This window comes from Chanos chanos, chromosome 4, assembly GCF_902362185.1.
Source record: "Chanos chanos chromosome 4, fChaCha1.1, whole genome shotgun sequence".
Taxonomy (NCBI): Eukaryota; Metazoa; Chordata; class Actinopteri; order Gonorynchiformes; family Chanidae; genus Chanos; species Chanos chanos.
Genome location: NC_044498.1, coordinates 7,974,762 through 7,997,357, shown reverse-complemented (window position 1 = coordinate 7,997,357; position 22,596 = coordinate 7,974,762). Strand labels below are relative to the sequence as shown.

At 41.0% G+C, this 22,596-nt stretch overlaps 1 protein-coding gene across 1 annotated transcript; it reads left to right on the top strand.

Moving 5' to 3' along the window:
* The first annotated feature begins 17,429 nt into the window (after positions 1–17,429).
* kcnk13b (potassium channel, subfamily K, member 13b) lies at positions 17,430–20,918 on the top strand. Its single transcript, XM_030772957.1, has 2 exons — positions 17,430–17,766; positions 20,020–20,918. The coding sequence occupies exons 1-2, from the start codon at positions 17,430–17,432 to the stop codon at positions 20,916–20,918; spliced, it is 1,236 nt and encodes a 411-aa protein (XP_030628817.1).
* The last annotated feature ends 1,678 nt before the right edge of the window (positions 20,919–22,596 follow it).

The window sequence follows — 22,596 nt, the reverse complement described above, 5'->3', positions numbered from 1 at the left end:
CGCGTGTCTGTGTCAATCATACTGCTCTTAATTTTCATTTACAGATGAAAACTGTATCAGATATGAAATGGATGGATTAGTGAAATGATATTGACTAATGGGGAATGCATAAGCCATCATGCTGAAGATTTGTATTGGATTACATGGATTCCAGCTGTGCATGTTTTTTTTGTTTTTTTTAAACTACTGATGTAATGAAATATGACATGATATAGGGCTACGTTAATATGTCACAAACATTGAAGACTATGACATTAATCAATGTCCAAATATTGTAAGAAAACAGCATTGAACCTCTGTTTTTGACTCTCTGGACCGGAAGGCACAAGTCAAGACAGCACAGACTATGGTAACTATAACAACAACGTTACACCAAGACATGTTTTTCAAAGGTTATTAACACACACGCACACACACACACACACACACAAAGAGTCTGAACAGTTGAAAAGCCAAGTTCAAACAACAAATCTATCCTACTTTACCTCACCTTTAACTCAGACATGGAACTGCATTAGTTTTCTCTCTTTCTGTGTGTGGGTTGAGTTGTGTTGTCATGGGATTCCCTCATTAAGGTGCTAATTGGGTCAACCCTCTCCCCATCTCAGGGTAGCTCTCAGACAGAGGGCTTTCTGAAGGCAACAACAGAGTTCAGGATCATTGAGAGAAGGCTGAGCATCTACTGGGAATGAAAAACTAGACAGTGTATCTTAGATATGATTAGCTTTCTGACTGGTAACTGGTACCACACCGGTTGGGATAGCCAAGAGGCATTCAATCAAGGATTAAATTGAAGGTATAATACTTTGGTGCATAACACGTTCAATGACCTTTGGTGCTGCGGTGACTTTGAATATCTGCTTGAATTCACAGACAGGCGAAAACCTGAGCCAGGTGTGAAATAAATGGTTAAACTCCACAACAATAGAGACCCAAAACACTTTTGGATGCAGCATTTGACAACATTAATAGCATGGTGTGTTTGGTTTCACAGCATATAAACGTCTTTCAATGTGATGTCCACGTCGCAAATGGATTTCAAAAGCTTAAGTCCCTATTCCCTCACAGTCACTACCACGTCAATAACATGGCTAGATCTGACGCTGAATTAACCAGTGTCACTGATTTTGAAAGACCAATTAACCCAGACTCCAAAGATCTCTCAGCAGACCCTTCAGGGATGGGGAGTGTTCATTCTCTTTGATTCATCATCAATTCAAGGCCTCTGGCCACCTTCCTCTATTTATCCGCAGACTTCAATCAATCAGACTTCAAATATGCTATCATTTAGCAGCCAGTATGCTATCAGTGACAATTGTGAGTTACACAGTGCCAGGAGGGAAGCCCAACGGAGGAATAATAATTCTCAATATAGAAAATGGATTTTTTTTTTTAAAGCATAAATCTCATATTGTCTCTTTCAAAATGACCCCACATGCCCACAGAAGCAAATCAAGGTATTTTGGACGAAACTACAATGGTCTCCTTTTCATCAACACGCTATCAAATTGTGTTCCCAGGTTCTCAACCAATCATAATTGCTTACCTAAATTAAGAGACCTCGCTTGGCAAAAAAGCATATGTTTTTGCTCCACTGTAAGCACACCCCCCCACCCCACCCCACCCCATTATGTTGCCCACAACACAGACATGTAAAATTCACATTCATAGGTAACACATTACACCTATCTTCTGAGTCGCTCCTCATGCAGCTAAAACACTTTGTTTCACTTAAATTTTGATTATTGAGTTTGATCCCTCAAGCAGTTATTTCAATTACAAATGAGAGCCGAGATTATGTGAAAAGAGCAAAACTGCCAAGCAAAATAATAGGTTTTACAACCGCAGAATTAAGTGCTACCCTTCTCATGCTATCCGGGGTACGAACCTATAATCACTGCAATGAGAGGGTATGACTACTTAATGGTGTTCTTAACTGCATTAGGACAGAGTGGAAGTGACACACCATTAATCTCTTCATCCTTTACTGCTTAGAGCAGCCTCTCCAATCATAAACCATATTGAGTTGTGGAAAGGCAAACTCACACTTCATCATCAAATGCTTTGACTCTACCCCCCCCCCCCCCCCCCCCCCCCCCCCAAGGGTTGTCCTATCGCTCTCTGGGGGGGTAATGAATTGCAGCAGATCAGGGAGGCGCCTGTCGTGATGTGGCTGGTTGGTTGGTCAGGAAGGGGGGCAAGGGTAGGACAATGCCAGGCTGTGGGTATTTTTGACTGAAGACTGCGGCGAGTATCTCTCAGTATCCTGGCTGACTCATCGTTTTCTCGTTGCCTTCCTGGGACACGGGACACTTTTTCGCATGCTGGGTGTCCATCTGTTGTAACGCGGAGAGAGGAAGTGTAGACGCCCACTAACCTGACCTCACAAAGCTGCACCACCAGATGGAGATCTGGAGTGTGTGCGTCGCTCTTTCGCGGCAACAGAGTCAACTCTCTCAAGTTGGTTACACCAAACAGTGTTCACGTGACTTCTACTGGTCAATACATTCCTTAGGCTTCTCTCCATTCCACAGTTAGTTCTCCCAACAGGCTTTATCTCTTTTGGGTCTGATGGAATTAAGATGGCCCAGACTTTATCTGTCTGGGGCGGATGGAGCTCAGAGGGTGCAGATCTGTGAGGTCATCTTCATCCTCTTCATCCTCAAAGTAGTCTGTTTTTTTTTTTTTTATTGAGCCCACAAGGCAGAGGAAAACCTAAGAGAATAACACTATGGATACCACATACTCCTTTGAAGTCTTGTGATGAATGCAGTGTATTCAAGCTAAAAAAAAAACCAAAACAAAACTCCCTAACAGCGACAAATCTCAGATGAGACATACATGTAGGGCTTTTGATAACTGTTACTATCAGTGATAAATGAATTTCTGTTGAATTAAGTATTAATATTACTGTTAATAATGGAGTTCCGGGTCATTTAAATGGACAAACTGCATCAACAGTAATGTTAATAAGATCTGAGGGAATTCACATTAAAGGTCTTTAAAGGTAGTAAAGCTTGACTGTGACCAAGGGATAAAAAAAAAAATGGATAAAGTTTAATGACGTTACCCATGCTGAAAGAAAGCACCTAAGAAAATAAATACAAGTACATCCATAATAAAGATGAAGTCACTGATTTATTTATTTATCTTAGGTATAGAAATTGCGTGAACAACATCAGTTTGGTACTATGATACAACAGGAGACTGGAAGTGACAGAATGATATAGAGTAACCACAACCTCAACAAATAAGGCTGTGTTCCCACTCCTGGATTTAAGTAAATAGGAGCGTTTTTTGGAAAGGCCAGAAAAGCGACAGATGATTGGCTGGTAGATTTGGAATATGGGAGGACTCTCACTCCCCTTTGACACTGCTGTCACTCTGAATTTATGACGGTACGTGACAGACACTGTACTAGACAGTTCCCCAAACAAGCCTCATTCACATAACACTTCCAAGACCTATTCCATCGTCTGTGTCAGAAATGTGTGTTGGGTTTTTTTTGGTAACTATGGAGTCTGATGCCTCTAGGGTCACTCTCCATTCTGAAGTCTGAAGTTTTAGTCTTTCTGCATTTGCAAATGATCAAACATGACTTTTAATTTATGAGGTTAATTTTACAGTTCAGTATTCACTATGGCAAGTAATCGTTTCATGTTTGCATCTCCTAAAGTACAAAGATTTGTATAAGGCAGCAAGAGAATCTCTTTGTCTCCGTTCACACTCTTCATGTCTTTGATGTGACTCCTGTTTCCACCATCAGCAACAGAAGGTTCTAATTGCCTTTTGACATCATGGCAGATGTGAAACTTGTCATTATAGTGCTGACCTTGATTAGTCAGAGGTCACGGTAATGTTCGCCAGGTTTCTCAGGCAAATAGCATTTTGTGACAGTACCTAATATGTATTTCCAGCCTTCCCCTGGTGGGGGCAAACTGCGGTACAGACAGCTTCCAAGACACAAGCCAGATACAAAGTTAAACAATGTCAATCTGTCCATTTGCAGGAGACCAAACTGAAGTAAAACTGGTTCGACAAATTCATTTAAATGATCCTACAGCATTTTAATGTGCACTTGGCCTCTTTTGAAGGGGCAGCTCTAGTCTTCACGGTCTGAAATTCCTGTGAAACTCCCGTTTTGTTTGAGGTCATTGACTTCTGTTCATGGGATGTTTAGATCAGTTCTCCTTCAGGTCCAACACCACGCAGTTTCGATCATGCTCTTCCGGTAAAACTTCTTAGATAAACTGTTTTAGCACTTTCGTGTCAGTTTACACTTACACGCTCTCTCTGAATCCTGTCTGGCCAAACAACACAGGTAGGCCTGTCTAAACAGAAAAAAATATTTTTCCATTCTCTGCGTAGGGCGGCTCAGTTCTCACCACTGTCATTCCGTCTTACAGCACTCTTTAAAGAGTGAGACCAGAACACACATGCTCACTCTAGCCTGTCAGACTCTCACACTCCCAATGGCTAGAGCTCAATTCCAAACAGCTGTTTAGAGGCTGGAAAAGGAACACAGTTCCAGACTTCTGGTACTCTGACCAATCAAAGCTGATTTTAAAGAAAAAATGGAGACAGCTTTGTTCCCCTTCATACACAAAGAGGGGGAGATAAAATAGAGGCCCTTCATTGACAGAGGATAGATAGAATCACCTTTAGACTTTTCACAAAGTTTGTTTATGTGAACTCCATCGCACGGTAAATCATTAAATTGTTTGAAGACATTTTCAGCTGCACTTTTGTTAAAAAAAAAAAAAAAGCTTTCTGTATGTCTTTACGGGCTTACTTGTCTAGTCCCTCACTACTTTTCTTGCTTTGACAGCATACAAACCCTTTTTTGTTGGCTCTTTCTCGTGCTTCCCCTGGCCAAGTAGCTTAAAGAGTCTTCAACTACAAGGAATGGATTAATCATACCGCTTCAACATCTCCGTATCGACTGCTGAGGAAAGCGGAAAAAAAAATTGCACGGAGGAAGAGAGGAAGAGGTTGATGCTGTGCTAAGTGAATTGGCATACTAATTTTCTCCCCGCGACTTCTGGGACGTTTTAAAAAGGGGCAGAGCCGTAGAGTTTTCGTACTTTCGTAATCCGTGTTTTCGTTTTTTTGTTTTTGTCCTTTCCTCTTCCTCCCTGTGAAAGTTACGCTTAAACGTGTAGACCCTGTCACCACTCAGCTGGCATCATCCCCACGGGGGTGACTGCTCCTTTTGTGCACCCCCCCCCCCCCCCCCCCCCCCCCCCATCATGAAGCGACACAGAGGATCTGCCCAGGCATCCATCAACGACATTTCCGTCATCATCACTTATCTGTGTCACTGAACCCTCTAGTCATCTCATCTCTGACTGTAAGACGAGCCATCCGAGCTCTAGGAAATTTTCATTAAAAGTCATCTCTCGTATGTTATCACCAGCGTAAGGAAAAGAAAAAAAATGATTTGATCTATTTGACACCTAAAGTAAGTGAATGTTTGCATCACGTATTGACTGGGGAAACTGAAAGCTTTTCCAAGAAAAAAAATTAGTCGACAACTACGTTCGGTTTGGCGAGGCTGTCTTACGCAGACAGTTTTACAGCAACATTAAACTTTAGAATAAAGTGTTTACCTCCGATTTCATTCTACTGAGCAGGGGTATACTTTACGGGGTTCTACAGAGATTCTGACTTAGACAGGTAAGATTGATTTGACTCCAATCTCCATCCATGTTGATAAAAATGACTAAGCCTAAAATAAAGAAAGGAAAATGACTAAGCCTAAAAGAAAGGAAAGAAAAACTATCTCTAAGCCTAAACCTTTCATCCTCAACTTTATTTCAAATGTGTATCCTTAAAAGGCAGTTTCCTCAGCGTATCGAAACAGCACTGTTTTTTTTTTTTTTTTTTGCCTTAATGGTATTTTTTATGGTTGTGTGGAATTTTAAACAAACGCTAAGCAAACAGCAAAGTGCCTCTTGCCTGCCACAAGACACTGCTGGGAACAAAACTGGATTTTCCACATGAACTCAAATAAGATTATTTTACCATCTATATTACTCACCCCCCCCCCCCCCCAAAAAGTATCTTAACTGTTGCATGGATTCATAAGATTTCTAAAATGTGTTATTTTGTTCGTTTTGAATGTATCCATCATTTCCACCACGAATACCATCAAAAAGGAATTAAAGCTTCAGTTTAGATAACAGTGAATTAAGCTTAGCTTCCATAACGACATATTAAGGACCAGCTTTCCTGGCCTTTCCATTAATTTTATCACTTGGACCAAATATCAGGACTGACATCATACATCATAAGCAGGAAACAGCAGACCAGACACCGATATTTGTATCCTAGAATCATTTAATGAATCAGCGGTAAACTTACTTTACCTTTTGCGCTGCAATTACAAATAGCAATTAATTGCATAATAGGCTACTTATCTAAATCCTGTAGAGCAATTTTATTTTAAGGGTTAGCAAAGCATATTTAAGCAGGATAAAAAAAAAATTCCAATGAGAGAACTGAAGTGGGATGCTAAAAGAAGTGGGGAACATTTTTCCTCAAATCTCTCTTTAAGTTTCCACCGCAGTGGGTGAAACGCACTCTTTTTTCCTTTAAACTTGATTCTTCGTAAGGACACGGGGAGAAACTGTTTAGGATGAGTTTAACGAATGACGCTGTTTTTATCCACCGATAAGCCTCGTCTGACCTCTACAGAGCGTTTCAAGAATGACAGTCAATCAAGAAAAAAAAAAAGAAAAAGAAAAAAAAAAGAAGAAACAGCCCCTCAGTTTTTCTTTGCAATACATCCACTAATGGATTAAGGTTTTTTTAAGGTAATATGAAACATATTTCTCTTAGATAACACAGAAATCGCATATTTCTAAATTTAATACAATAGCTCTTTTATTTTTTTCCGTTATTGCAAACCAAACACTAGAAAATCAAATTATTAAAAAAATGTTTCCTTGGCAAAACAAACGGAAATAGTCCTGGCGTCTTTGCCATAATAAGAATTGAGTTAACGTTTCCATCTGACAGAACACATCGTGCAGAGTTCAAAAATATGCATATATAGTCAAAATCATGCCCTGGATCAAAAACCACCGTAAAAAACAAATTTCTGTTAATGAAATAAAATGTAATATGATTTTTATTTATTTATTTATTTATTTATTTATTTTGGTATCAGAGACCTGTTTATCTGCATCCCCTTTGGAACAATCACAATTTTTCTTGTATAATTATTCCGTACAACGACCAGAAGGTGGTGGCATACATCCATTTAAGATGCAGTTCAACTCCAATAGGAACAATGAAGTGCTGTTATAATTAGAATAATTTTTTATCAATGACTATTATCATAGCATCTAAATGGACACAGAGGGTATTTGAGTATGAATGTCCATTGACAACAACGTGACAAATCGTTCCGAAGCCACAGACATTATATCATTTTATGGTTTATCTGAGACATTGATGAATTACTAACAATGAAATCTAATACTTAGACAGCTGTGATACAGAGCTGACTTAAAGAAATTACAGTCAGTGCTGACATTGCCTGTTTTTCATTTGTGATGAATTGCATTTCTCCCTTGACATGTGTATGACCGCTCACTATGAGAAGAGTAGCATAGGTAATTACCAGAAGCAATGGAGTTACATGAAGACGGGAGTGCTCACTGCATAAACTCAGCTCTGTGTATTACTTTGTTCACTTGATTTCAAATTTCACATCGGAAATGACCTTGCTCCCAAAAACGAAGTGTAGCCACTCTGTCCCCGGTTATAAACGAGAAGTGAGAGCAGGTGAGACAGTGAGAGAATGCTTCGGCTGGGTGCTTCTCTGCCACTATACTCACCTGCAGGCATTTGACTGTGCCTTTTGGCTTAGACATAGCCTGTGGCATTTGAAGGCTCACAGTGTACTCCCCAAGGACAGGACACTCTGTTCTACTCAAGCAGGACAGCCCTGTATCTGGTTTTGCTGAAGTCATCCACACTCTAAAGGAGAAAACTCTATGGGGACTCCACAAGGAGCAGTAGGAAAATTGAGTGTCAGTATGTCAGATTATCAGCCATTCAGTGTGCTGCACTTAGCTCTCTATGATTCAGCTCACACAATTCAGTCAGTGTGTAGCACCACATATAATCAGTCAATCAATCAATCAATCAATCAATCAATCAATCATTCTCTCTCTCTCTCTCTCTCTCTCTCTCTCTCTCTCTCTCTCTCTCTCTATCTATCTGACTAACTGACTGACTGTCTGTCTGTCTGCCTGTCTGTGTGTTTGTCCGTCTGTCTGTTTCTACCTTTGCTGTTCTTTTATGAATGTGGTCCCTGGTTGCAATGCTCAGTTGGATTTGCACCAATATAACACTTTGCAGTCATATAAAAAAATCTATTGAAACTCTGTCAAACCCTAATGTTTTTTTTTACAACTTGTCTGTGGGTTTTGTTTACATCTTTTCACTCTTCAAATACAATTCAGATGAGTCTCTCTTAGGCAATGCTTTTTGCCTTTCAGCATCATCATACTGGCTAGAGCTTTGGAGTGCCTGGGATATTGTTGATATACTTGAACCAGTCTTGGCCATGAAAGATATTGCCTTTTTCAGAGTGTTATTGGCATCTTAGTAGTCTCACTGATCAGTTTTTCTCTTGTTCATATCGGTTTTTAGAGGTACAGACACATCCAAAGTCCTTATGACTCAGAGAGTCTTCGCTTTGAATTTGTTAGTCCTTTGCTTTTGAATTCATTAATTCTTTTATTCACAACAGTTAACATTCACAGCGGTACCACCCGTCGATGGTTAGGGCTATATTCATGCAGTGCATTAAAAGCGATCATATAAATACAGTCATTCGTTTTTCTTTAGGGAAACAGAGACAATTCAGGATCACACTCTTCCCTCCTCTGTGTCATCTGTGACATGTCCCAGTCATGAGCTCCAAACAGGTGTGTCAGACCCAATAAACCGCTTCTGCTCAATGGACCGTCACGCCATTCATCCCCATGCATCTCACCCCCCGTCCCACCATCCTGCCAAATCACAGCTATTACAGCTCAGATCGTCCATTTCCAACTTCCATTTCTGTGTGATGTACGCTTTGAAATGCTAAATTCATTCCGAGGGATATAAACCAAAATGTCAGAGCCGAAGCTGCAGAGAGACATTTGCTCTTATGCTGCACAACGTTGGAGCGGAGTTTCTTGCTTCTCCCTGAATCAATTAGTTGGAAAATTCTTGTGCCCTTTCAAGCAGAGAAATGCACTTTCATTAGTGATGCAGAATAATGACAGAGAGCAGAGTGTCATCTCTAAACATGGTTTTCAAAGTGGTCATTAAGTGCATCTATTTACAGTGAGGTAAACTGAATGCGTGTGCGTGTGCGTGTGCGCGCATGTGCGTGTGTGCGTGTGGGTCTGTGTGTGAGTGTGTGGCTGTGTGTGTGTGTGTGTGTGTGCGCATGTGCACATCTTTTAAGTGAGCATGCACATTTCTCTGGGGGTCCTTGAAGATCATTGTGGGATTGTTGGAGTGGAGGTCAAACTAGCAGCTTTTTTCAGAACTGCCGGTCTGACGGGAACCTTGGGTACTCAGCAAATCTCCAGAACACTTCATAATGGCCTCTTCCATTCTGAAATCTTTGCCCTAAGAAGTCATTATCTTCAATTGTCTCCACTGAGTCATTTTGGCCAGTAAAAACCTCAAAACCTCAGAGAAATCATTTTAAATTTTTTTCCTGCCACACAGCAAATATTACCAGTTTTGCATTAATTCAGGCGACATTAAATAAACACCGAGAGTGTTTATTTAACCGGCACCCATAGTGCTGATTATATGAACATCGTAACAGTTAATTTTACAATCTCAGAGTTCATTTAGTACACTGTGTTCTCTGCATGTATTGGTCCTGTGGGTTTTCTCTCTCTCTCTCTCTCTCTCTCTCTCTATCTCTCTCTCTCTCCCTCTCTCTCTCTCTCTTTCTCTCAGTCTATCATTTTCCCTCATTGTCTGCTTCTCTCTTCTCTCTGTGTGAAATATGACAATGGCACTCTAACCAAGGATAGTTTCAGTGAGGGGACAGTCATTTTCCATGGCAACCATAGTTTCAGAACACATGGAAATGGGTCACAGTCATGGATTCCAAATAATCCCAGGAGGCAGTCAGGAACCAACTGAGCTGACTGAGCACTGTAAAGGGGATTTGATTTTTTCTTTCAGCAGATTGATGGTGGAAGAAAAAAAGATTCATAAATATGTAAGATCTTGTTTCACATTCTATTTGTGAGATACAAGAGTGTTCGCATAAGGGTTTTGCCCCTGCTCCTGAACCCCCCACCACCCCACCCCGCCCCCCAACACACACACACACACACACGCACACACGCACACACACAAACACACACACACCTCTAGAGTTTCCATAGCAGCCAGATATTAGTGGTCCAGTTTGGTCTTTAACATCAGCCAAGACATCATCCAATTGAGTCATTGGGGTTTCCAGTAAGACCAATGAACTACATGCATTTTGATGCAACCATTGCTTATCACTCCACCTCCCAGAGGTCATGTGATACTCCACATAGCACCAAAGTGCTCAACCACCAGTGTTGCCAAGGAACACCAACTAGAAGTAGGACCAAGTGAAGAGAGAGAGAGAGAGAGATAAAGAGAGAGAGAGAGAGAGAGAGAGATGAAAGGGGGATGGTGTGGGGATGAGAGTTAGGTTTAATTATGAGATTGGGGGATACCAGTGATGCCGTAATATTTCTGAGGTTTTGTTTGCTTGTGACCACCTTAGGGCATTTGACTAAAGCATGTCCCAAGTGAGTGGCCATGTCCTCTACTGTCTTCATCTTCTTCTTCTTCTTCTCCTTCTTCTCTCTCTCTCTCTCTCTCTCTCTCTCTCTCTCTCTCTCTCTCTCTCTCTGTCTGTCTGTCTGTCTTCGTTGCGCTTGGACATTACGGTCATTTCTTCTGGAGAGGTTGATCCACCTACTGAAACCAAAGGCACAGAGAGAGCATTTCTTCCATACGTGTCTTACTTCATCTGTCATCACCACTCTCTGAATCCCATCACTCCTTCCACACATTTCCCACTGTTCACTAATGGGGGACGGAAACAGTCTGAGACGGCTGCTGGTTCACTGCACCAGTAATGAGGAGAATCTGCATTCTGGTCTGTTGGCGCTCAGCTGGTGAATATATGCAGTCCTTCTAATCAATCCTACCTCTTTGTTCCAATGCCCTTGTGTAAACTGTGTTTCCTCCTGTGGAATTTGATGTGTATTACAGCTCTTGCCTGTCTTGAACGTTCTGGAAAGAAAGCTGGCTTGGAGTTCTTTTACCTTGCATGACACGTTCCATTACGAGTCCCTGTACTGCACCGTTATTGGTGAGGTCAATTGTTTACCTTGATACTCTATTTCTAAAATCAGTGGGATATTTGTTCTCACAGAGGCAAACAACTTGTGTGCCTCTTTTCATCCACGAGCTGACCTGCATTCTAAATATCATACACATCTATATCATATCAATCTCTTGCTGTAACCTCTTTGATTAATCTATATGGCTGATGCAATTCATCATATACTCGATCTGAAGGGTGGCCTGTATTTGAAAATTAGAACTCTCTTCATCACTCCGATTTAAAAAAGTTTTTGTTTTTATTTGTGATTTTTTTTTTGAGTGAGTAGAAACTTCCTGCTATGAATGCTATGCTGAGACATCTTTGAAAATCAACAGTAATGTGGTATACAAAAGTACTGGTAATAAATGCACAAACAACCCTTCAAAAACAGAAAGAATCTATGAACAGAATATGACAGCTTTAAAGTTCAGTGTAGGACACTCCTGGGCTTACTATCAGTCATACCACACCATATGTCTGTGTCATTGACCTTTTTTCAAAAAAAATTTTAAATATCTTTAGTTTCCTAAAAGCTTTCTAGGACTTTCTTAGAAGAGTCATTGTACAAACTTAAAATCATCTCTGTAAGGTCCAACAGACTTCCAGAGATATGTGATAGCTGTGCAAAGTGATGGCAAAATGCTTTAGGGGCATTAGTTGCTCTGGAAGGTCCAACAGCATTCCACATACATGGGAACTAAAGTCACAAAATAGACTAAAAAGAGTTTTAGGGCATGAATGGAAGCAGTTCTCCCTTTAAACATTTCCCAAGGCTGTCCGAGCTTTTGCCCACATAGCATCTGCCTCTCTGCTTTGAACACAGAGCTTAGCCCCAGGCTCGTGGTCCCATCGTCTGGCGCTGAAGCACAGGAGAGGCCCGACGTTGCCGGTGGGATTGACAGCCGTAGCATAGAGCCACGGCACAGAGCAATGTGGAGGGCTGGGAGGCCCCTGAGGCTTTGGCCTGTGGGTATTGAATTTACCTTCAGCCCTGCAAACAGACCCACTCTGCTGTCTGAATGGAGACACGATTCAACTTTGCCTTTATTTGATTTTAGAAGCCTTTGGCTTTGGTCTTTCTGAGTAGTTGACTTCTCCCAGCTGACAGACAGATTCTCTATGCAAGATTCTGCTTTAGGACTCAGAAACCCATTGAGAACCACACATCTTAATCTTTGTTTACAAGATTGGGCACAGTTAGGGTTTTTTTTTTTTTTTCTTTTTTGGCGGGGGAGGGGTATGTTGCTTTGCATTCTTAATGGCATGATTTTGTGTTTTTATGCAAAATCTTTCTCTTGTGTTTTCCACACCACCTTCCTCTTCGCCGTGGTGTATCTAATTCATTTTGCTCTGTGGAAAAGGGTAGCTGGTTGAATCTGATTGTGTCCTGACAGGCGTCTGATGGAAACCATGGTGATGATATTTGTTAGGGAATTTGTGGTCCCACAATCTTATTGCATATTTTATAGTCATGTGGGCTAATCTAAACCACCCTCTCCTTGTGGAAGAGCCTATTTTTCTAAACTGTCTCTTCATCATCCATCTAATTCTCCTCTGACCCATATCTCTGGCAGAATGTGTGTCAAATTATATTTAATTGACACACATCGATGTATATTCCAGGATTTAGATTTATACTGAATTGGAGGGCATGTGAGAATGAGTTCCAGTCTATTATGAATGTATTTCTGTGGTAGTAATTAAATAATTATGACTCTACGAAATTCGGTGGCCTAAGGCATTTTGACAGGGCACGCACTGTTTGTTTGTTTGTTTGTTTGTTTTTTTTACAGTGCATTAAAACACACTGGCTCTGACTGGAGGCTGCTGTTCATTATTGTGTTGTGATTCTCACATGCAGAGGACTGAAGAGGCTTTGTGGGTTGTCATGAAATGCAATTTCTGAGAGCTCAGAGAGCCATAGCAACAATATTTTTCTCCAACAGACTTCACTGTGCCAACTCTATCTGTCTATCTATCTATAGATATTTTGGAGATAACTATGGTTATTCAACTGAAACTGTATCCTGTTCGGGATTATAACTGACAAATGTGATTTGCGGTGGAGAGGTGGAAGTGTTGGCAAACGAAAGAGCACAGTGGTTGGAATGCTTTTGTGTTACCTCTTCACCTTTTTAACAGGCATCACATTCCTGTTATAAAGTTCACTGCGATACTTTAGATGAATGAGTTTTAAACACTAGTGGAACAAAAGAACACAGGTTACTCACCATGACACGAAGTGGAAAAAAAAAACCCCAGATCTTTTAAAAAGAGACAAGTAATTAAACCAAATAAGCTCTGCTCCTTTTTGACTGAGAGATTCACAAACATAGACTGATAATACCAGTCCTTCATTCCATTATTTTAGATGTAGCCTAAATATTGTTTGATCCAAAACTACACCATACCCTCCATCGCTATCAGAGTCAATCTCCTCTCCCACACTCCAACCGTCCGTAAAAGGCATCAGACTTCAAAGCTTTGAGGCACAGGACTGGTGAGCACAGTCAAACCCCCTGTCCTCATAAAGCCATCAGGACACAGAGACCACACGATGCTTTAGGTGGATGAAAGGTGGAATTCATTTTTTTTTTAAACAGTGACATGTGTCCACAAAGATAAACTGGAACAGGGTTTAGGAGTCTCTGACCAGCCTGGTTTACTCAGAGAGAGGTAGGAGGAAATTATGTTGTCTTATGTCAGCATTTCCAAGGAGGTTTTTAAACAGCTTCTTCCTTAATTTTACAACACAAGTATTTTTATATATTGGCCTTATATTTTATATAAGACAGTAAATAATGTCATAACTATCTGAGTACAGAGGAGAAGAAATGGCAACAGCCCAAAAAACAAGAAAGAGCAAATCAACAAAAATAGGGAGGCTTCTCAACCCTGCTTGAAGATATTCCAACAACTAGGACCAGGCAAACTAAAAGCTTTTTTTTTTTTTTAAGGCTTTTTATTTAGAGGCTTTAATGTGTGCAACACAAAGCGGGTGTGTCAAAAAACCTGTGTCATTCTGTACTCTTATAAAGGAACAAAATCAATCTTAAAATTCACAGGAAACCATGACAGAGAGAAAAAAGGATTTAGACAATAGTAGCTCCCTGAGCAGAGACCTGCTATAGCAAAAAAAAAAAAAAAAAGGACTTTCAGTATCAAAAGGAAATGGCTTTATTTATTTATTCATTGTGCACAAATAACACACATCAAGTGTCATTCCAGTATTCACAGTTAATATGTCAGCAGTAATCTGACATGTTTATGGTAAATATGTCAGCATTGGCTAAATCCAAAGCTAATTTTCATACATGTCTCCGCGAGTGTGTTTTATGCCCGCAACTAAAAACTTTAATGTCAAAACACAAGGGTCTGAAGTTAGTCCCTTTTCTGACAAATTTTGGAATAAAACCAAAATTTGCATCAGTGGTGACAGACGTGTTGACTTCCCTGCTGTAAATATAGCTGTGATGAATCTGATTTTAATCCTGTGAGGGAAGTAAAATTGTGAAAAAAAAAAAAAGTGAAGATCCACATTCAGAGCCAATGAGCTGCGAGTTCAAATCATCTTCATATTAAATATGTGATCTTTTTTTTCCCCTTCTCCTACGTGAAAAGATGACAAAGTTAGACACTTTCAGCAGACGTATATATTCTCTTTTGCCTCCGAAGAGTGTGAAAACCCCGTAATTAACCACGCGTCTTGGTCTTTCTGGATCATTCTCTGTCTAACCTATTTTCCAGTTCTTGTTACCATGGTCACCCTTGTTATTATATCTGGCTAGCATACCCCAAAGAGCTGGGCTGATTATGGGTATTTACTACTTGTGTAAAATATAATTCACAGCACTACAGAAGTTTAAAAGCAACAAAATAAGTAAAAATATGTGAAAATAGCTTTGGTCTGTATAGTGGAGTTTTACTACCGTTAATATTAGTTATGATATGCATACTCACACACACACACACATGTTGCTATACAGAGAGCTCTCTGTACAACCATACACATAAACTACACAGAGAGAGAGAGTGAGAGAGAGAGAAATAGATAGATAGTGTGACGGCCTCCACTCTGTATCTGTGTTGGGTGTAGTTGGGTGTCAGAGTGGGAGTTGTCCTGGTTGATGTTGGGAACCTGGGTGCTCTGATCTCCAGGTGTATAAAGCCTAAAGGGAACTGACGGTTCTGCCTCTCTCTCACCCCTCCCCTTCCTCTCTTGCTTTCCCTTCCCTTTCCTTCTACCTCTTTTCTGTTTCTTTCTTCCTTAGGCCTCCACCATTTGTTTCATGAGGATTTTGGTTACTGCATTTCAACACCCCCACACTTCTCTAACACACATCCATACCTTGCCTGCACTACTGATACTGCTGACTACCAGCCTAATTGTTAAGTTATTGGTGGTTTTTGCTTTGATAATAAATTTGCTTTGTCCTTAATGAGATCTGTGTGTGGTCTGCCCTTCTTTTTGTCACCTCTTCTGAGCCGAGTCGTGACAAAAAAAAACAAAACACATAAACAGAGAGCTCTCTGTACAACCATACACATAAACTACACAGAGAGAGAGAGTGAGAGAGAGATAGATAGATAGATAGATGAGGCTGTGTGTAGATGTGTTATTCTTGGTTAATTAGGCAATCATGGGTGGAGTAAGGTTTGATACACACATTGCCGATAACAGTACTGATCTTGGCTTGGTGTCGGAAGATGACGAGAGCCACGTCTGGCCTTCGAGAATGGACTAGAATCATTAATATACTGTTAATGATTATACTCACATTAACCTCTAGATTTCTTCACCAGACACCATCTCTTTGCCATGAAATTCAAAGACTTTGCCACAAATGCGGCAGCAATAAAAGCAGTTATTCAAGGTCCTGAGATGCGGTAAGTATGAAATATATCCAGGGCCATAACTGGATAGCTCCTCCATCTATCATGACCAGACCAACTGATTATCAGTAGATTTTAGATGCTATAAATATCCTCTTTGTGAGATGCATAATGTATTTTTCCTCCTGTCTACCAAGGATGACATTTGCTGAGACCATCTCAGAGCGTCCCTGAGCAAATGTGGGAATTCTCTGACCAGATCCAAAAGGTCATACCACATTGATCATTTCTGCAAAGACGTGATTATGCCAACCCCGGAGCGCAAAGAAAAGACCAAAAACTTTTGCCAAATGTTGCAGTCATGCCCAGCATCACAGTTGACATGACTCGGTGTGACAGCGCAACACAGCGATGTATGTCGCAGATCGTATGTTACAATCGTAAACAAAAATTGGCGTTTTAGTAATCTCTTTGACGTAACAGTATGCTACATGCATTGATTCGGCTCTCCTTCACGGGCCAGTCTACAATACGAATTAATCATACTACTAAACTTAGGGTCACTGATATTGCAGAAAGATATAGGTTGGTGAATGCATATCAAGAAGTTTTAAGGAGTAAATTTCCCTACGCGTCACAGGTTACATCCTTTGTTAAGCGTGCGTATTCGTATTGCCCGCGTCTTAGACGCTGGTAGTTTTGTGGACTAGTGTTTAATCGAAGGGAATAGATTATGCGTGCTGTTATACATTCACTCCATTATCGCCGCTCTTGGGACGTTGTGAGGTAAGCAAGATGCTCTATAAATCTATAAGCGGGGGTGGGAGTACTATTTTTCATAGCTCGTGGCTTCGGCGTTACTTGGAGAGGCTGAGGTCACAGACTTTTTTTCACGCTGAGCGAGAAAAGAACAAACTATAGATGAAGTCGTTTATAGCATTGAAAGACGATGCATAAGCCAGAGTTTCACAACCTTGTCGCTCTCTCACAGCTTTCCATGCGAAAGGTGGCTCTGGTTGCGCATTAGGTATTCAGACACTGCTCTCTTGGGTAAAATGTTTGGAAGATTTGGAATGCGCTGCTTTGGTGTCGAACCTCTTTCAAACTCAGAATTCAACTGTGAACCATGAGCGATTCGTGCTGAGCGTCAAACAATGCAGTATCTCAAAAACACCTGTTCGACAGTTTTCACATAATGGCTTGCCGGAACGGCTGCTGTTGTGGCTTCGGTCCATTGAATGAGGATAACGCAAGATTCTTAATGTTGGCTCTGCTCATAATTATCTACCTCTTTTGCGGTGCTGCTGTTTTCTCTGCCCTGGAGCACCCGAAAGAGAAGCTCGCAAAAGAGCGATGGGCTCAGAGATTCGAACATTTTAGTCAAAAGTACAACCTCAGTAAAAGGGACCTAGACAACTTCCTGAGGAACTACGAGGAAGCGAACGTCGCTGGTATTCGTGTGGACACCACCAGACCAAGATGGGATTTTACTGGTGCTTTCTATTTCGTCGGAACAGTTGTTTCAACGATAGGTGAGAGCACTTGTTATTGCCAGCATTTATAATGCCCTCTTTACTCAAAATATTATCCCCAGTTACATGAATTACTCATTTAAGTGGGATGATATGTAATTTTATTGAATAGAGAGGTTGAAACATAAACGAAAAGAAACGCTAGTAGAGGGAATCTCTTTATCTTTAACAGATTTGAAAAAATATATATACTATGTAAAAGTTAAAAAGCCTACTTTTATTATGTTAGGGTGTGCAAGATAAGGAATGAGGTCCACCAGTTGCGCGGGCATTTCAGAAAGTGACGTATAAGACATGCATGTGCAGCACGCTTTCAAGTAGACGTAGACAAGTGTTTTTTTAACATGAAATAAGATTTTTTTTTTAAGGTACCACAGCAAAATCCACGTTGCCGATATAAACATGCGCATATTTCGCAAAGTCTCTGCAATGTAAAGATGAACTTAATGATAGAGATGGTCCAAATACCGAGATTCCCTTTGCTTTCTCGCGGTGTCCTCTGCGCGCAGTTCACTGGTCGTTTGTACCAACAAATTCCAAATTTGATTTGGTAGCTCTGTTATACATTTTCATGTTACATCATTGCCATGTGAAATACAACTCCTATTTATTTTTGAGAAGACAGAAACACGTGATGCACGTGAGCGTTATTTGGGATTAAAATTCGGTTTTCTTGAGCATCCACTACATGAGAAGCTTTCGCTCTTTCAAGTTTTACGATCAAACAGCACCAGCCCTCCTTGCCTTTGTTTTGAATGCTAGATAATATATAAACATGGAGCTTACACTGGCTGAATTTTCACTACAGAGATTGCTGTAAAATTACAATAATTACTTCTCTTGTCTTCTCTTCTCTTCTCACTGTTATGTACGTATGCGTTGCTAAATAACCGTTAAGTCTGAGAATTCTCAGAGAACGTGCCATCCAGAATGTTTTCTTACTGACAGAAATGTAGGAGAACTGCAATGTCAGAGACCAAGTAGCAAATACGGAATAGGAGTTGTAAGGATAGATATATGATTTCTTTAAGTCAGTTTCACGCATAGAGATGAAATGGCATATATGTAAATAACAGTGACTTCATCTTATTTAAGGCCGTAAGACCACAAGTATTAACATCCATCTGAGGAGGAGGAGGAACATATCTCCACAAAGATAAATCTTAGTGCCAGAAGGTAGATCAGATGCCTCATAACACGACGAACAGCACAGAACACAAACTGCCAGAGGCAAACAATACATTACACTCGTTCGTGAAAAGAAAAGAAAAAAAAAAACACAAACAAACCGTAGAAGCATTCTTAGCTTGCTCATAAAATTAACACTCCAGGCCTGGAGACTGACTTAACTTAACTTAATCATGGTGCTGGGACCAAAAGACAACAAATGCACCAAGGGTGAGATAAAAAACAGGGGAAAAAATATAGATATGTTGCTATGACTGTGCTGTTGATGTTTTTGACATTGATAGAGAGGGTGAAAGAGAGAGAGAGAGACAGAGAGAAGACAAGGAGAGAGACAGGGAGATTAGTGTTTAGCATCAAGGTACTAGCTGTTGTCACCAATAGCAACCCATCTCATACAGTGTGGGTTAGGAGGAACAGGGTTGCCTGAGTGAGAGAGGGGGGTTGGGAGGTTGGAGGTGGGGAGGTGGGGAGGGATCACGTGGGAAGCAGAGCACATGCAGCTCGTTATAGGGCAATTAAGCCTCAGCTCTTAATGAGCGACAGGCCTACTCAGAAAAGGATTCAAACAAGTCAGAACAGCTGTAAGATACTGACACATTGAGCGCTGCAGTTTACCGAAGGTCATTTATACATGCATGCGTGCGTGTGTGTGTGTGTGTGTGTGTGTGTGTGTGTGTGTGAGAGAGAGAAAGAGAGAGAGAGAGAGAGAGAGAGAGAGAGGGTAAATGTGTGAGTATGTCAGTATGCGCCTGTGTTTATTGTACTGTGAGTCATTGTCAGAGACTAGCAGCCCAGAGGCCTGTGCTTTATCTCCAGAGGAGGCTTGATGTGAATAAAACGCAATATATTTCTGTGAATCTAATCAGGTTTCAGGGGTGAGAAATTCCAGGAAAAACACAGATGGTGAAATGGAGTAACTGATGGGTCAACTGACAATATTTGCTACAAGTGACAGAACACTGAATGTGTCGCTTGCTGATACAGTATTCACACCAAAAAAAAAAAAAAAAAGCTTATTTACGGCAAACCTTTTAAGTGTGGCTTTTTTTTCCTTTATGATTGCAGGGTTTGGGATGACAACCCCTGCTACTATCGGAGGGAAGGTGTTTCTCATCTTTTATGGGCTTATTGGCTGTGCTGCTACCATCTTGTTTTTCAACCTTTTCCTGGAGCGTGTCATTACCGTGATTGCGTTCGTGCTCAAGTTTTGCCACGAGAGACGGCACCGTCGCAAAGCCGTGCTCCCGCAAAATATTCACGAGCCGTCGGAGAGCAGCAATGGGCGTGGCGGGGACAGCCTGGCCGGGTGGAAACCCTCCGTTTACTGTGTGATGCTGATTCTCGGAGTGGCGGCCATCGTAGTCTCATGTTGCGCCTCGGCCATGTACTCAACGGCGGAGGGCTGGGGCTACTTGGACTCCCTCTACTTCTGCTTCGTGGCTTTCAGCACCATCGGTTTTGGAGACATGGTGAGCGGCCAACGGGAGTCCTATGAGAACCAGGCAGCCTACAGGGTGGGCAATTTTCTCTTCATCCTGACCGGAGTGTGCTGCATCTACTCCCTCTTCAACGTCATCTCCATCGTCATCAAGCAGGTCCTGAACTGCCTGCTTCAGAGGCTGGAGGCCCCGTGTCGATGCCCGGGCGTGGCAAATCGCCACCTCCGCAGGAACGTGGTGGTGCCCGGGCACCTGCGGACGCGTCGAGACCCCTCCATCGAAACGGACGCGGTGAACGACAGCGAAACGGACGGGCGTCGCATGTCGGGGGAGATGATCTCAATGAGGGACTTCCTGGCGGCAAACAAGGTCAACTTGGCTATTATGCAGAAACAGCTTTCTGAGATGGCCAATGGGTACCCACGACAGTCAGGGTCCAGCTCACGTCACAATGGCTTCTCTGGCGGTGTTGGGGCCTTGGGCATAATGAACAACCGGTTGGCAGAAACCAGTGTGGACAGATGAGTCCAGAACTTCTTCTGAACTAAACTGTCCATTTACAATCAAGATTTGGTTCTCCCTGTATAGACTATATATGTATAACTGGGAGGTATGCTATCTCTGTTGCTGTCAAAGAATATAGTGTATTTTTTTGTTTCTCATGCATGTGCATTTTTACTGTATGTACACTTTTACAGTTTACTGACTGTGAAGTAACCAGTGGTTACATTGCATTATTGTATTTGCAACATGTAAGACACCATGTGATTTTTAAGCAGAAGTTAAACTGCGCTGACTAGTGTAAATACACAACAGTAAGAAACTTGACACGAAGTGTGACCGTTTCAGGTCGGGTTTCAGTTTTCAGGTTTGGGAGGAAGGGGTGTTGCCTCATTTTATCTTTCTTTGAATTAAGAGATTCCTCATTTTTAACCTTATGTTTTCTTAGACTAAATCATTTAAGCTAAAGAGGTGACTGGTTATCACCTCATTAGAGTCACGAACACAAAGAAACTTGAATGGTATTTCAGCGCCAACACAAATGTATAGTTCACACTCTGAAGTACAATATCCATAGGTGTTATCAGTATTTGTGATTCTATATCTGTTTCATTAGCTTCTCAATTACACTCTCACACACTCTATACAAGACATATTGTTTTAGAGAGAGTGGATATTTCTTTCTATTCATTTATAATTTGCAATATTTCTGATCTGAGGCATGGAAAGGATTAAAAATAGTTGGGGATGTGATGACAGTGGTGTAGAGGCAGAAATACCCAACAATTTCATGAACATCACATTGATTCACCAATACAGAAGCAACAAAACCTCTTCCTAATCCAGTATGTCTTCATGCCCAGCAAGGCACTTACGAGAAACGGGAAGAAGCTGAACATGTCAATGCAATATGTTACATATAAATGAATGCATGTACTGCTTTCTATTTTTGTATGAAAAGACAGAAAATGAATGGACAGATGTGTCACTTGCTATGGAATTGTTTGGTATAAATATCATCAGGAATCGTATCATAGCACCATATGAAATGATAGCCAACATCACTGAAAGCTAAAAATAATCAATTTCACAAAGCCAAGGAAAACAAAAAATCAGCTTACAATACAATTTGAAACAACAGCTGTATCAAAAAATGAATAAATCTGAACATAGCATTTTTACTTGATTTTTTTTTTTTCTTTGTTTTGTTGTGAATGTTTTGTTGTGAATGTTTTTTTGTGTGTCCGTGTTTCTGTGTGTTGTTTTTTTCTTCTTTCTTTTTTTTTTTCCACTTTCAGTAAGAGATTGTACTCAAAATAGCTGATTGAAAGATCTCCACTTCTTATTATCATGGCAATTGTGTTCTTACACAAACAGCACCGTGTAACTTCAATAGCAAGTCATGATGATATCAAGTCGCCATGGAGACAGTTACACTTAGAGCGTGAGCAGGCACACTCTTGGCCAGCTGGCATGAGAACAGTGTATGATTATAATAGACTAATAACACAAGTCCCGTTAGAGACCGAGGAGGAGAGAGAGAGGGGGAGAGATAGAGAGAGAGAGATAGAAATGCAGGAGGTTTAGAACAGGGCTGTGGGGTGCTGACTCACCCTGTTGTTCTCCCTGGGCGCTGTCACACAGATGCTCCTGAAAGGTGTCAGGGTTGCCTTTTTAATGTCAGTTTAAAAAAGTATATTTT